General features: G+C 56.5%; 1 protein-coding gene across 2 annotated transcripts; it reads right to left on the bottom strand.

Moving 5' to 3' along the window:
• Nucleotides 1-4472: 4472 nt before the first annotated feature.
• ACTB (actin beta) lies at nucleotides 4473-7987 on the bottom strand. Of its 2 annotated transcripts, XM_072753212.1 has the most exons (6): nucleotides 7769-7987; nucleotides 6914-7042; nucleotides 6555-6794; nucleotides 5670-6108; nucleotides 5399-5580; nucleotides 4473-5295 (listed from the first exon to the last, which is right to left on the bottom strand). In XM_072753212.1, the coding sequence occupies exons 2-6, from the start codon at nucleotides 7034-7036 to the stop codon at nucleotides 5152-5154; spliced, it is 1128 nt and encodes a 375-aa protein (XP_072609313.1). In that variant the 5' UTR covers nucleotides 7037-7042; nucleotides 7769-7987; the 3' UTR covers nucleotides 4473-5151. The 2 variants fall into 2 exon arrangements, with proteins under 2 accessions (XP_072609313.1, XP_072609314.1); XM_072753213.1 differs by lacking the exons at nucleotides 6555-6794; nucleotides 6914-7042; nucleotides 7769-7987 and adding an exon at nucleotides 6413-6431.
• Nucleotides 7988-16004: the final 8017 nt, after the last annotated feature.

The raw sequence follows: 16004 nt of genomic DNA, 5'->3' as shown, positions 1-16004 counted from the left end.
GGGGATGTTGATGTTGGGGGCAGCTGTGCCCGTGTGGGGGCAGGGGATATACAGGAAATCTCTGTACTTTCAATTTTTATGTGAACCTAAAACTGCTCTAAAAAGTCAAGACTAAAAAATAAATAAATAAATAAATAAATAAATAAATAAATAAATAAACAAACAAATAAAAAGTCAAGACTAGGGGCACCTGGATGGCTCAGTGGTTGAGCATCTGCTTTCGGCTCAGGGCGTGATCCTGGTTCTCGGGATCAAATTCTGCATCAGGCTCCCTGAAAGGAACCTGCTTCTCCCTCTGCACGTGTCTCTGCCTCTGTGTGTCTCTAATGAATAAATAAAATCTTTTTATTTTTATTTATAAATTTTTATTTATTTATGATAGTCACAGAGAGAGAGAGAGAGAGAGAGAGGCAGAGACACAGGCAGAGGGAGAAGCAGGCTCCATGCACCAGGAGCCCGACGTGGGATTCGATCCCGGGTCTTCAGGATTGTGCCCTGGGCCAAAGGCAGGCACCAAACCGCTGCGCCACCCAGGGATCCTCAAATAAAATCTTTTTTAAAAAAGTAAAGACTATTAATATTTTTGTATTGAGTATCGCTGACACAGTTATGTTAGTCTCAGGTGTAAAAAATCTCTTCATTTAAAAAAAAATATTTTGAGTTCAAGAGTCACATACTCTACCCACGGAGCCAGCCAGAACAGTCCTGAATTCTTAGTTTTAATTAATTTAAATTAAATTTAAATGGTCATATATGGTCATATATGGCTAGTGGCCCCTATGGGACAGGACTATGAGCTCTATGAGGGAAGAGGTGATGTCCCCTAGCATTGTATGGCTGCTCAAATAGAAGTTGAGGGGCACCTAGGTCGATGAAGTGTCTGCCTTCAGCCCAAGTCATCATCCCCGAGTCCCAGGATCGAGCCCTACATCAGGCTCCCTGCTCAGTGGGGAGTCTGTTTCTCCCTCTCCCTCTCTCAATGCCTGTGCTTGTGCTCTCTCTCTCTCTTTAAAGATTTATTTATTTATTCATGAGAGACACAGAAAGAGAGAGAGAGAGAGAGAGAGAGACATAGGCAGAGGGAGAAGCAGGCTCCCCGCAGAGAGCCCAATGTGGGACCCGATCCCGGATTCCGATCCCGGATTCCGGGATCACGCCCTGAGCTGAAGGCAGATGCTCAACTGCTGAGCCACCCAGGCGTCTCTCTCTCTCTAAATAAAATCTCTTTAAAAAAAAAATTGAATAATGAATGACTGCATGAGCAAGACATGAACCACTTGGCAGGGGTCTCCGGATGGTTCCAGCCTCTGTGTCCCTTGGGTGATTCCAGGCCAGAGCAGGTGTTCAAATCCTGCCACTGCCACCTCAGAGCTGTGTTACCCTCCAAACCTGTGTCCCCACAAGGAAGGTGACTGCCCTGGGACCTGAACCTCTGTGTGTCCACACAGGATCCAGGAAGAAATGTCAGGATGAAAGGGAGGAACTGAGCCCCCATGCCTACCAGGATTCCCCAGGGGGGGACCTAGTTCTATCTGAGGAGGGCTGCTCTGCAGAAGAGGGCCATTCTTGAGAGATGGATCTGGGCGTATTAGAAAGGTGAGCCTGAGTGTCAGGGCCGCCTCATGGGGGAGCCAGCCACCTGAGAAAGCTGGGAGCTTCCCGTCCCAGGGTAGAGCAAGCCAAGAGGAAGGGGGAGGTGTCAGAGTAGAGAAGGATCAGGTGGGGGCGAGCCTTGAGGTGTCTGGCCGCTGATCCACCAGGCTTCACAGGTGTTAGGGTCCAGCTTTCTAACATGAGGCAGTGACCTGGGGCCAGCCATCACTGTCCTCTTGGCTGTGGCTTCGTATCCGGTGCACAGTAGACAAGAAGTAGTAGCATCCTCTCACTTGGCCTTTTCTGGGGTCAGGCTTCCTGGTGTTGGGCCTTTGCTCCAAGCCAGGCAGCAAATGGCCAGCTTTGAGAGAAGGGCCCAAAGGAGTCTCAAGGTCAAGCATGTGTGATTCAGCTGTACTTCCAGAGCCTTACAAGCAAAGAGATTGGTGGGGCACCTGCTCACAACCCGCTCTAGGTGGATGTTCCCATTTCCCAGACAGGTACATAGATGGTGATATGACTCCTCAAGACCACTTAGATAAGACATAGGGCCCCAGCCACCGTGCTGTTCTGTTTCAGTGTTGTCTCCATTCCCCTGGCCTCTGTTCCTGATCATTCTACGCCTCTGACTGCTACATGCAAGCCTACACCTCCACCTGCCCAACAAGCCCACACCTCCACCTGCTCAGCTGACTCTGCCTCCGGCAGCTCAGGAACCCTCTTCCCAAAAAGCCTTTTGGGGAAGCCTCTTACCCCAGCGTGACACTCCCCACTCTCCAGTCAGCTGTCTTTATGGTCCTTTGTTTTTCTTTTCTTTTTTTAAATATATTTTTTAAGATCTTTATTTATTTATTCATGAGAGACACGGAGAGAGAGAGAGAGAGGCAGAGACACAGGCAGAGGGAGAAGCAGGCTCCATGCAGGGAGCCCAATGCAGGATTTGATACCAGGACTCCAGGATCACGCCCTGAGCTAAAGGCAGTTGCTCAACCACTGAGGCACCCAGGTGCCCCTGTTTTTCTTTTTGCTCAAAAGAGACAAAATGATGAGTGCTTTTTTTCCTTTTTAAATCTGCATTTCTTAGTGGTTGTTGGTTTTTTTTTTTTTTTTCCAGTTTTATGGAGATGCAATTTGCTAGGTTTTGACAGGTGTGTGCACCTGTGACACCTGTCTCCTAACCCCCACCCTGGACCAGCATCGTGAGCACCTAAATCACCCTGTGGTCCTGCATCCTTACTCACATGCAGCCTCTGCTCTCCCTCCTCATCACAACTAGGCACTGTACCTTCATCTGTTGGCCTAATATTATATTTCCCCTTTACGCTGTGTGCCTCATGTGGGCAGGGAGCACATCTGGTTTCTTCTCCACTGCACCCCCAGTCCCTGGCACAATGCCTGTACAAATAGTGGTTGGAGAGAGGAAGGAAGGAGGAAGGGTAGAAAGGAACGAGGAAGGAAAGGCAGGCCCAGCATACACTGGGCCTTTAAAAATGCTTGTCGAGTGAATATGTGGCCCCTGGTGGAAACTTGCAGCACAGAGCCCAGGGCTTTCATCACCTCTGAGTAGGATCACAAGAGCTGGAACTGGCGGGGGGGGGGGGGGGGGGGGGGGGGGCACGACACACGACTCCTGGCATCTTGGGCATGCTGCTGTATCATTTCCTCTGGGCCAGCTGTGTGCAGATCAGAGAGGTAGCCTAGGATCAAAGGAATGGGACTGCTTCTGGAGCCCACTCCACACACCCACTGTGGTGTTTTATGTACTGAACTAGGAAAACCTGCCAAGATGAGCTCAGGGGATCAGTCACAAGTCTTGTTGGGTTTTGGAAGCCATCAGGTCTTAGATTTTGTGCCCACTGACCCAAGTCACCTTGCTGAGTAGAATTACTTGGGTCCCTCCAAACTTGCTACAAGAGATTCCAAGGCACGTCCTGCCCTTAGGAGGGTCTCTGCTCTTCTATAAGGTAGGAGGCAGTGGGCCACCATATTCCCAGGGTCCTCAGTGCTCCAAAGGTGCAGTCCAGGGCTGGAGGGAGCCCCAGGCCCATGGAGGGAGGGGCAGGGCCCCTCAAGACCTCAAATCTAGATTGGCTTAAGGCTGGATTCTGGGCTTCCTACTCCCTCTGGAGAAAGGAGGGCAAGGGGCACCCTGCATGGAGGTTGTCCACTTTGCCACAGCTTCTAGCTGACGTTAAGGCAGGCCAGTCTTGGAGCACTGCATTAAAAAGTCAGAAACACTTCCAGCGCCAGGCAGACCCTGCCCCCCAGGAGCGGCCTGCACTTGAAACCCAGGCTGAATGCACAATAAGGGACGCATCCCAAGGCAGAATCCAGACCACGGGGCAGGACTTGCCCAGAGCCAATTAGAGCACTCTGCAACCTGACATGCCTCCACACCGGGGCCCTGGACGCCACCAGGGAGCTGCCCTGCAGAATCCCAGCTCAAGTGCTTTCTTTGGCTACTAGGGAAGGATCATCCCAGGAGAGCTGGCAGAAAAGGTGGAAACCCACCCAGAATCTTGTGGCCAATCAGGAAGGACAACAGCTAAGACAAAGGTACATGGTCTAGGAGCCCCCACCCCAAAGGACACCAAACTCAGACGCCCCAATACCAGGAGATATGGCACCTGGAATACCAACCATCCCCCTTTAGTATAGGCTGCCCACTTTCCTGAAGCATCTGGGTCCCAGAACTTTGAGAAATAGGGGTATACGGTTGACAAGTCTAGGCCAGTACCCGTAATTCCCCTCAATCCATCTCTCACCCTAGGACTTAAAATGTCAAGGTTAGATGCCCCTGATCCCCCTTCCAAGATAGGGACAGCTCAGTCCCCCCACTGCCCCACCCTTCTCCCCAATACCCAAGAAGCCACATCTCCTTTCTTTAAGGTGTGCACTTTATTGAACTGGTCTCAAGTCAGTGTACAGGTAAGCCCTGGATGCCTCCATGCCTCAGCCCCACTCCCAGGGAGACCAAAAGCCTTCATAAATCTTCAATTGGGGGGACAAAAAACAAGGGCCGTGATGGCAGACCATTTAAAATAAAACAAAAAGAACAAGTATTAAGGCGAAGATTAAAAAAAATTTGGACTACATAATTTACACAAAAGCAATTCTCTTTCCCTCCCCTGTGTGGACTCGGGCGAGGACAGGCCCTTCTCTGCAGGGAGAAACGGGGTGGCTTTTGGGAAGGCAAAGGACTTCCTGTAACAATGCATCTCACGATATTTGGAATGACTATTAAAAAAAAAAAAAAAGAACAATGTACAATCAAAGTCCTCGGCCACATTGTAGAACTTTGGGGATGCTCGCTCCAACCCACTGCTGTCACCTTCACCGTTCCAGTTTTTAAATCCTGAGTCAAGCGCCAAAAAAAACAAAAAAACCAAAAAAAAAAACAAAAAAACAAAAAAACAAAAAAATTAAAAAAATTAAAAATCCAAAAACAAAATTAAAAAAAAAAAAAAAACAAATAAAGCCATGCCAATCTCATCTCGGTTTCTGCGCAAGTTAGGTTTTGTCAAGAAAGGGTGTAACGCAACTAAAGTAACAGTCCGCCTAGAAGCATTTGCGGTGGACGATGGAGGGGCCGGACTCGTCGTACTCCTGCTTGCTGATCCACATCTGCTGGAAGGTGGACAGTGAGGCCAGGATGGAGCCCCCAATCCACACAGAGTACTTGCGCTCAGGGGGTGCAATGATCTGGGGGAAGAAGAGTAGAGTGAGCATGAGGTCCAGCCCTGGAAGGCAGAGGAGCAGGCCCACGGGAGCCACCCCCACGTGCACAGGCCAGCTAAGTCCCCACCTTGATCTTCATTGTGCTGGGTGCCAGGGCAGTGATCTCCTTCTGCATCCTGTCAGCAATGCCAGGGTACATGGTGGTTCCACCAGACAGCACTGTGTTGGCATAGAGGTCCTTGCGGATGTCAACGTCACACTTCATGATGGAGTTGAAGGTAGTTTCATGGATGCCGCAGGATTCCATGCCTGGGAGGAAACAGAAGCTGGACTTAGCTTCAGGGGGTGGCCACGAGGGTGACTCTGCAGGGGTGGGGGGAGGGAGGCTGGTCACTTACCCAGGAAGGAAGGCTGGAAGAGAGCCTCTGGGCAGCGGAACCGCTCGTTGCCAATAGTGATGACCTGCCCGTCGGGCAGCTCATAGCTCTTCTCCAGGGAGGAGCTGGAGGCCGCGGTGGCCATCTCCTGCTCGAAGTCCAGGGCCACATAACACAGCTTCTCCTTGATGTCACGCACGATTTCCCGCTCGGCGGTGGTGGTGAAGCTGTAGCCACGCTCCGTGAGGATCTTCATGAGGTAGTCGGTCAGGTCCCGGCCAGCCAGGTCCAGACGCAAGATGGCATGGGGGAGGGCGTACCCCTCATAGATGGGCACCGTGTGGGTGACCCCGTCACCGGAGTCCATCACGATGCCAGTGGTGCGGCCAGAGGCGTACAGGGACAGCACAGCCTGGATGGCCACGTACATGGCTGGGGTGTTGAAAGTCTCAAACATGATCTGTAGGAGGAGAGGGGCCAAGTCACGCTCCGGAAACCAGAAGTGGCCAGGCCAGACCGGGGACATGCAGAGAAAAGTGCAAGGAACACAGCTACATGTGCTGGGAATCCTGGGATGGGGATTCACTTCAGACCTACTGTGCACCTACTGAATACACACTCCAAGGCCACCTGACACCAGCCTCATTGGCTTTGTCACACGAGCCAGTGTTAGTACCTACACTCACAGCATCTTATAACCTCAAACACCTAATCAGAAAGGCAAACACCAGAAAAGATGCCATCTGGGAATAACCAAATAGAACCTGCAGAGTTCCAAAGAAGACTCAGTTCAGAGAAGAAAATCCTAGGAGAATGGCAGAAGAAAGAACAAGTGAGAAAGGGCATGGCACGGAAAAGCAAGAAAGGATGGGGTAGCCGCCCACAAAAGGCCAGCGGGCCACTGACCTGGGTCATCTTCTCACGGTTGGCCTTGGGGTTCAGGGGGGCCTCGGTCAGCAGCACCGGGTGCTCCTCGGGGGCCACGCGCAGCTCGTTGTAGAAGGTGTGGTGCCAGATCTTCTCCATGTCGTCCCAGTTGGTGACGATGCCGTGCTCAATGGGGTACTTCAGGGTCAGGATGCCCCTCTTGCTCTGGGCCTCATCGCCCACGTAGGAGTCCTTCTGGCCCATGCCCACCATCACGCCCTGCGGAAGGAGGGGCGAGGCGCCCTGAGCGCGGGCCCGGGGCCCCAGAGAGCCACCCCGAAAGCCGAAGGCCAGGCCCTCCCCCTCCCCCCAGGTCACACCCGAGGCCGGCGCCCTACCTGGTGCCGGGGGCGCCCCACGATGGAAGGAAAGACGGCCCGGGGGGCGTCGTCGCCTGCGAAGCCGGCCTTGCACATGCCGGAGCCGTTGTCGACCACAAGCGCAGCGATATCGTCATCCATGGCGAACTGCGGGGACCGCGGGGCCTGAGCCGGGGGTCGGGTGGGGCCGCCCCCGCCCAGCCCACTTCCGGCGCGCCGCAGCCTCGAGCCGCCAGGGGGCGCCGGCGCGCGCCCACATTGGGGACAAAGGCGGCCGGGCCGGCAGCGTTATTACCATAAAAGGCAAACGCTGGTTAGAGGCGGCCCCGCGGCGCGCGGCAGGAAGCCAGGCCCCCGCCCCCTCCCCACCCGGGGCTGGCTCCGCCCCCGCCCCGTTCAAAAACGCGCCGGCCGGGATGGCGCGAGGCGGACACGCCTGCGGGAGCCGGCGGCACGGGGAGGAAATGCGCGCAGGCGCCCTCGCGCCGCGGCGACCCCACCCCTTCCGGCCGGCCGCGGCCTGGGGCCCAAGCGCGCACGCGCATGCGCAGCCGTGCGCCCAGCCCCCACCCGCCTGGCGGGGCAGCCGCCGCGCCCTCCCACCCACCCGCCCGCCCGCCGCTGCACCGGGCCGCCCGAGCGAGCGAACAAACCGGGCGGCCCGCTCGGATAGAGACCCGCGGCCGCCTAGGCCGGCGTAGCAGCACACCGGGGGCGCGCGGTGCGAGCGCAATCCCGGCCCGAGCGAGGGGCGCGCGGCCCCTCTGTCCGCCCGGCGGCTCTGTCCGTGCGCGGGGCCGGAGGCGGAGGGGCCCGCCCGGAGGCGGCGGAGGCGGCGCGGGGCCGCAGCGCCGGGCCGGCCCGGGGCCTTACCTGGGGGTGGTGTAAACCGGCGGCGGCGGCGGCGGAGCGGCGAGGGCGAGGGGCCTGTGCTCGCGGGGTGGACGCGGTCTCGGCGGTGGCTGCGCGTCGCGCCGCCGGGTTTTATAGGGCGCCGCTGCGGCCGCTCGAGCCATAAAAGGCAACTTTCGGAACGGCGCGCGCTGATTGGCCCCACGCCGCTCACTCACCGGCCTCGCAGCACAGTGCAGCATTTTTTTACCCCCTCTCCCCTCCTTTTGCAAAAAAAAAAAAAGAGAGAAAGAGAGAACGAGCCGGGCTGGGAGAGAGCGAGAGCGAGATTGAGGAAGAGGAGGAGGGAGAGAGTTTTGGCGTCGGCCGCCCTTGGGTGCTGGGCCCCTGCACCGCCGCCCTGCCGGGCAGTCACCGCTCCGGCCGCCAGTGTTCTCCACCCTGGGACCCTCCGGGTGGAGACATCACAGAAGCAGGGAGCACCCCACTGGGCAAGGGTCAGCATGGGTGCCGGGGTCCCTGGTTGCTGTGGGTGCTTAAGGAACAGTTGCAGGGGGAGGATTGTTCAACATTAACTCAACTGCCTGGAAAGCCTGGATTGGGGCGAGGGGGCTCTGCCTGGAGGTGCTCAGCTTGTTAAGTGAGGGGCACTACTACTCAGGGACCTGGCGCAGAGTGGTATGGTGTGTGGGGAGTCAGGGAGCTTGTGGCCACTTAACAGGGGCCTCAGGCCCCAGAGACAGGACAGGCATCAGGAGCAAGTGCCTGGAAGTTCCCTGTGAAGAGAGCTCCAAGCTTCCCCTGCAGCAGGCCTGGAGGTGGGCTCTGTAGAGCAGAGAAACTGTTCCCATGGAGCCAGACTGCTTCCAAGAGCTGCCTGGTCACACCCAGCCAAGCCAGACCTGGGCCGTTAGCCCATGACCCAGGCAGCTGCTGGGCAAAGGCAGGCAGGGCTGCTCAGCAGCCTGGGGCCCACCATCCATCCTCTATCATGTGTAGCCACAGCAGAACTGCTGTCCTGAACCATCTGGAGCCTGCCAAGGATCCTTAATGCCCCAGAGATGGGTTAAGCTGAGGGGGGGCAGGATGGCAGGGATAGGAGCTGAAGACCAGCTGCCCTCAGCGAAGACCCTCTCCTTGTCACCCTTTCCTGCCTGGGTTCCTCCACCAAACATTGGGCAAGATCTGGGTGCCCAGGAGTGTTCTGGGTGGCTCCCTGCTCTGAGAGCTGCCAGTCTGGCAGGCAGAGCCTGTACCCAGATGGTGGTCAACAATGATCCTTGAGTGGCAGACAGAAGCCCAGGGGCTGTGGGACCACAGAGGGCCATCAGCCTAGAGGACTGCTCTACAGAGACTTCTTGGAGGTGGTGACAGGAAGTTGAATTTTCACACAGCAGGAAGGGTGGTCTAGGTAGGGACACTGGCCTGTAGCCACTCGTCTGTCTAGGCACCCCAAGCCTGCCCAGGGCTTTGCTGCACATAGTAGGTGCTTCTGCGTTGGGCATTGAAACCAGTGAACCATTAGTCTATATATGGATGTGCAGTCTGTGGCCAGAGAAGCAGTGGCCTGGTCCTGCCTACCACAGGTGGCTGGCGGCAGGGCACTTTGCAGTTACAGGGGCCACATCTAGTGGGAAGGGTAACCATCACCCAGCGCACAGCAGAATCCTCAGGCTCAGAGCCACATGCCAGCATCCCCAGAGAACTGCCAGGAGCCTCGCTGCAGCTCTCCAATCACTGCTCCGGGCTTGGGGGAATGTTCCCAGCCTGTCCACTCCCTGCCTCCCAGGGACTGCCCTGTCCCTGGCCTTATATCTCTCAGTCATGGGCATCAGGCCAGCCAGCTGCCCTGGGGCCTGTCAACCCTGCGATTCAGGGGCTGGGGAGCAACTCTCTTTTTTGCCTGTCAGTAAGGGCTGCCTGTGGCAGTTGGCTGATCCTGCAAGGGGCGCTGAGCAGGCTGGGACTAGGGCTGCAGGGCCACGGACAGACCGGAGGCTCTAGGGCAGTTCTAGGCAGCTGTGTGGGGTGGAGAGCAGGCCTGCTCCCCAAGCAGGAAGCAGGAGTGTAGCCACCTCGCCTGTTCTCCACCGGGGTGGGCCAAGGGTCCACACCACCCCAACCTGACCTCAGACTGCAACACTCCTGGCACTAACTGCAGCCATGAACTCCTGCTCCTGGTGCTCTCCTGGCTTCCTTCACAGCCCATCACTAAAGGCCCTTTGGTGGGGTGAGCCCTTTGGCATCTGCAGCCCATACTGCCCTTGCACTCAAGACACTGCACGGGGCTGGCATTTGCAGCTCGTCCTCCCCCACCAGACCTTGAGCCCTGGCTTCCACCTCTCCCACTGCACCCTCCCCAGGGCTCAGTGCTGGTGAATGAACAAGTGACTTGGTCACCAAGTGATCTTGGGTATTCTCACCCCTCCAAAAGGACTTTGGGAAGAAGGAGGGCTTGGGGGAGCGGTGAGGGGGAGGGGGCTGGGCCACAAGCCTAGGGGGAGGGGAGGAGAAAAAGAGGAAGTGGAGCCTGCCAGAGGAAGGGGGAGGAGACATGCGGGAGAGGAAGTGAACAGGTTCTTTGCTTGGGAACTTTGCCCTTGCAGGGAGTTTTCAGAACTGTCACTGGGGCAGGCTCAGGCCCCAGACCCTTGGCCTGGCTCAGCCAATGGGGACTTTACCTACTCTCGGGTGCTTTTTTTTTTCTCTTGTGGTCCCCCCTAACCCGCAAGGCGTTCTAAGCAGGGGACATTTACAGCCCTCCGAAAGGACCACTCCCTGCCCCTCTCTAGAGACATAGCTGCCCAGCTACATGGCGCTGGGTGCTTGAGCCCCACTGCTGCCCTACCAGGTGAGGACCCTGAGCTCCACTTCTTAGAGGAAGGAACGGATGGAGGAGGGATGTGTGGCTTATGGACTGTTGGCTGGGGGAGGGGGTGGAGATGCTGCACTTAGGAGGTGCTCAGTGAGGGCTAACTGACGAAAGAGGGTGTGGAACACTCTAGGTGACACACATCCTCTTTACAGATGAGGAAACTGAGGCACGACTGGGAGTCCAATGTGAAAGACATTAGGTGCAGAGCCCCGGGGAGCCTCACATTGCCCCTTCCTAATAGTGTCCCGTGGAGTCTTCCCAGGGACTGGGTCCAAAGGCCATTCCAAAGTCTAAATTCTTGGGTCCCACTTCCCTCCTCAGTGTTTATCTCCTGGGTTCCAGAGAGAAGAGCCACTAGCTTTTGGTCACATAGCAATAGGTCCTGAGGCCCCCAGCCTGCAGTCTCCAGTGACCTCTTTCCCCTGCCCTCCTTCCTTGCTCCTAGGATAGTCTCAAAAGGAGATTCTGGACCTCACAACTCCTGAGGGACTGGGCTTGCGTCTCTTATGCCCCCTGCCCAACTTTTCAGGGCCAGATCTTTGGGATGCCCCCTCCAGGAAGCCTGCCATGATTTCCTCCTTCCACTACCATAACAACAGTAGCCTTCCTGCTTAGGGGAAACAACCCAGCTAGGATCACACAGCCAGGGCAACAGCCAGGAGCCAAACCTCCAGGATCACATGGCTCTTACATTCGACATGCCAGCACCAACCAGCCAGGCATGCTTCCAGAGTGGAACAGCACCAGACACTGTTTTGAGCAACACTCTGCACAAAGCAGGTGTGATCCCAGAGACAGATGAGAGAGCAAAAGAGAACTGGCTCTGCCACCAGGTTTCCTCAGGAAGGAGAGAGCTTCTTAAAGGGCAGTCAGGGAACACCCCCCTCACCCATCCCCATGCCCCCCCACCCCCCAGAAGATGAGCAACCAGCTGAAGGGAGCCCCCTAGGGCAGGAAGGCTGGGCTGGGCCCTCTGTGCTCTCCTGGGCTGGAGCCAGGGCCTCAGTCCCCACCCAGACCTGGCCTTTAGCCATAGTCTCCAAGGGCCTCCGATGTCCCCGGGCTACCATGCTCCCTGAAAGTCATCCCCCCAAGGGGGATCCCCACCCTGGAGAAACTGGGAACTTCTGATATGTCTTGGGAGAGTTTTTAAAAATCCTTAAAAACCACCATGTCTCTTCCTGTGCCCCAGGGCACTCCGAGAAAGGCCTGGCCCTCCTGGGAAGTTCCCAGCCTTGCTTACTTGATTGAATTTTCAGAAATAGCAAACAAGCTTCCCTGGGCTCCCCACCTTCTACATGCACCAGCTGAGCCCATTGTTCGGGCCCTAGACTGGCTGCTGGGAGGGCTTGCAGTCCCCACTCCACAGAGAGAAACCTAGGCAATCCACACAGTGGACAGGGAACCAGATCCTGGGACCTGAAGACCCTCCCAGGCAAACTAGGGGGCGTGGGGAGTCTAGGGTGTCCTGACCTCCCCCGCAGTTGTCCTGGGAGGGCCTCCAAGCCCACTCATCACAACAACTCGCCTGGTGCAGGTGGTGACCTGTCCAAAGCCACCTAGAGGCCAAGGTAGTTCTCGGACACCTGGCTCCTTTCATTTTCCAGACGAGGGCCTGCAAAGCCAGGCAACAGATAGGCCAACAGATGGGCAGGTCAGATCAAGTGGGGTGGGGTCAGCACCAAGTTCAAGGCCAGGTGAGGTTCTGGAGGCCACTTGCCTGGACACTCTGGGGTGTGGGCAAACACACCCAGCCCAGCGGGAATCACAGGGACAAGAGGCAGCACACAGACCTTGCACCTGAGGCCTCTGTCCCTGGGCAGAGGGCATATGGCCCCCAGGGTATAGAAGCAGTCAGTGACACAGGATCTGAAGTCCCCAGACTCTGTGGCTGAGCCCCCAGAGATCCGGTCAGTGGTCAGTGTCCAGGCTCAACTGCTATCTGGCTGGATGGACTTCTTCCTGCTTCTCTCCTGCCTGGCTCAGGCGCCCCAGTGCTTGAGGAGGGGAGTGGAGGGGGAATGGAGGGAGAGAGGGAGGGAGGGAGGGGCGCCCCTCCTGGAGGGCCCGAGGAAGTGAAAGGGGAACGGAGAAGGGGGAAGGAGGTGGAAAGAGCAGGCGGGCGGGGCCCTGCTGACTCAGAGGCCAGGCTCACTCACCTCAGGGCTAAGCCTGGCCTCCCCGGTTCCTGAGAGTCCCTGAGGGCCTGCTCTGACCAGAGGGGCCTGCGTCACCGCACAGAAATCTCACCTCACCCCTGCCAGCTCAACTGGAATCTCCCCATTTCTCAGACTAACAAACTGAGACCAGTGATCGAGACTTGGTCCTGCAGTTGACAGCACACTTTGACCCCACCACCGCACCCTTTAACCGGACCACCAGTGGGCAGTGGCAGAGCCAGGCTCGGGCTTGGCGTTGGCTCCGCCACCCTGCCTGGCCTTGGGGCACGCACACCGGGCCCCACGCGCGCGCCACTCCTCCACAGGCGCCGCTCCTCCAGCCGTGGGGCCTGGGGCTCGTCCAAGTGGAAACCTGATCAGTCATGGCCACGTAGCTGCGTAACCAGGGCCTGCCCGGCCAGAAATCTCAGCTGCTGCTGGGCTTGCCAGCAACCTGAGCCGGCTCTGTGGCTGGGCTTCCTGATGTCGCCCCATGCCTGGCCCTGTGCCAGCTGCTGGGGACATCAGGGGACCCGCCCCCCACCGCCCTGGCCTGCCCTGTCCACTGGGGACACAGTCCTGTCTGGATGAGATTGGCCCTGTGCTAGCCCAGAGAAGAGGCCTAAGTCGTGGGCTTGGGTTTGATGCATCAGGCAGAGAAGGGGTTTCCCCAGCCCAGGCTTCTGATGGGGGCGAGTGGTAGAAGCCAGGGCCCCCCTTCCCCTCATTTCTGGGGCCACTAGGGAATCATTCTGGCTGTCTAATTAAGTCACCTGGGCTGCTGAAATCCCTAGCATTGGGGATGATGGGGGTGGGGGTGGGCACACAGGTATGCTCACAGCTGTGACCCAAAACATGTAGTGACAAACTTGTGGGGTTGGTCCGGGACCAGGTGAGATTTAGCAATAAGCCCTCCATGCGCAGGGCTGGAAGGCCACACGCTGCACAGCAAAGGTGTGGGTGGGGTGAAGAGAGCCCCAGAGCAGATGGGGTAGCCCAGAAAGGAATGTAGCATCCTCCCTGCTCCATGAGACCCCTCAGAATAGTCAGGTCAGCACAATGTGTCTCAGGGACCCCAGTCTTTCCTTCTTCAAATCATGTTGGGGCTCTGCGCTGATTCTGTTCTGTCATTCACGCATTGGATGTCCTTGGAAAGTAACTCAGCATCTCTGAGCCCACCAGGGTCAGTAAGACCATGTGTGGGTGCACTGTCTGGGTGGGCTTTCTGGGCCTTTCAGCAGCTTGTCACAGACACCCTCAAAGCTGGCCACCACCCACATCCTTAACAAAAGAGAAACCAAGGCTCAGAGATGGGCAGAGGCTTGCCCAGTGTCACATAGCACATGTGGCAAGCCAGAGCTCAGGCCCGGGAGGCTGGAGGTTTGCATTTTTGTGTCCCTGGGAGGGCCAGGTGGGTCTGTCTGAAAGGATGCAGGACTGTGCTCTCCATGGCCAAAGGGGTGACAGCTCTAAGGCAACCTGAGCAGGCCCTAGCTTCATGGACAGCTCCCTTGTCCACTTGGGGCCAGTCTCTCCAGGATGGACGCTGCGTGCTTTGGCCTGGCATTCCCCACCTGGCCAAACCTAGTCCTGCCAACTTGCACAACTTCATTCCTTGTCCCTCTAGAACACATGGACTTTAGGTCTCTCAAAGGGTCAGGCTCAGGACGAGGTAGGGCCCCTCCTTGCCCCCCCCCGAAACACTTACTCTGGGGTCCCCTCTCTGCAGGCTGGCTCATTATGGTACTCAGTAGGCAGCAGGACTGCAAGGAGCAGATGTAAAGTTATAAGCGTCCAGCTCTGTCATCTTCCCTACTGGGGACATGGCTAAGCTGGTTGTGTGTTGGTGACCTTGGGCCAGGCACACTGTGTCTCTGTGGCATGGCCATATACCTCTTCATCCCAGGCTTGCTGATGCGGCCAGAAGGGGAGGGGCTCACTGGCCTTGCAGCCAGCTCTTGGTGGATGCCCTCCCTCCTGGGCCAGCTCCAGGGCATCCTAGGAGGTAGAGGAGGAAAGCGCTGGAAAAGCCCCTTCTTCCCTCCCTTCCCCGCGCTGAGTGTGTGTAACATGTGTGAGCTCACAAGACAAATTAATGCCTCTCCCCGGACCCCATGCTTGTCACACACAAAGCGGGGCCATTGAGGGGTAGGTGTGGGGAGGAGAGAGCCAGTGACTACTGCCTTCTTCTTCATGTCCTTCTGGATTTTTTTTTTTTTTTAAGATTTTATTTATTTATTCATAGAGACAGAGAGAGGCAGAGACACAGGCAGAGGGAGAAGCAGGCATCATACAGAGAGCCTGACGTGGGACTCATCCAGGGTCTCCAGGATCACGCCCTGGGCTGCAGGCAGTGCTAAACTGCTGCGCCACCGGGGCTGCTGGATTTTTTTTTTTTTCACAAGATAAGACTGGCATGACATTTGGGCAAGGCAAGGCAAGGGGAGTGGGGGATGGTGAGCAAAAGACTTGAATGGAACAAGAGGCCACCCAAATCTCCAAATCACCAATAAAGATAAAAAGATGCTCTGGGCGCCTGGGTGGCTCAGTGGGTTAAGCATCTGACTCTTGGTTTCAGCTCAGGTCTTGATCTTGGGGTCATGAGTATGAAACTCCACACCCAGTGTGGAGCCTACGTATTTTTTTTTTGGGGGGGGGAGCCTACTTAAAAAAAAAAAAAAAGATGCTCAACATCATGGGTCAAAGTGAAATGCAAATTAAAACCACACTGAGGGACGCCTGGGTGGCTCAGTGGTTGAGCGGCTGCCTTTGGCTGGGCTTGTGATCCTCGGGTCCTTGGGTGGAGTCCGAGGAGGGAGCCTGCTTCTCCATCTGCCTGTGTCTCTGCCTCTCTCTGTGTCTCTCATGAATAAATTCATGAGAGACACAGAGAGAGAGAGCGAGAGAGCGAGTGCAGAAGAGACATAGGCAGACGGAGAAGCAGGCTCCATGCAGGGAGCCCAACATGGGACTCAATCCTGGTTCTCCAGAATCAGGCCCTAGGCTGAAGGCAGCGCTAAACCGCTGAGCCACCTGGGCTGCCCAAATTTTTTAAATTTAGTAAATAAAACCACACTAAGACACAGACTTATCCCTCCAGTGGCTGAGATGAGGAGGACTGGCATACTAAGTGTTACTGGGGATGAGCAGATACTAGCAACTCTCAGGGCTGGGATTTCCACAACCACCTTGGAAACTGTTCATAATACCCTGAAAATATGAC

This window comes from Vulpes vulpes, chromosome 3 (assembly GCF_048418805.1).
Source record: "Vulpes vulpes isolate BD-2025 chromosome 3, VulVul3, whole genome shotgun sequence".
Lineage (NCBI taxonomy): Eukaryota > Metazoa > Chordata > Mammalia > Carnivora > Canidae > Vulpes > Vulpes vulpes.
Note: the sequence above shows the minus strand (reverse complement) of the source record. Positions and strands in the feature narration are given on the sequence as shown.

What these genes read in the sequence shown, in the direction of transcription:
- ACTB (XM_072753212.1), bottom strand. Translation starts at nt 7,036, where the DNA reads ATGGATGACGATATCGCTGCGCTTGTGGTCGACAACGGCTCCGGCATG. An exon ending in ACCGTGAGAAGATGACCCAG is followed by an intron (nt 6,109 to 6,554) that starts GTCAGTGGCCCG and finishes CTCCTCCTACAG; the next exon opens with ATCATGTTTGAGACTTTCAA. An exon ending in CTTCCAGCCTTCCTTCCTGG is followed by an intron (nt 5,581 to 5,669) that starts GTAAGTGACCAG and finishes GTTTCCTCCCAG; the next exon opens with GCATGGAATCCTGCGGCATC.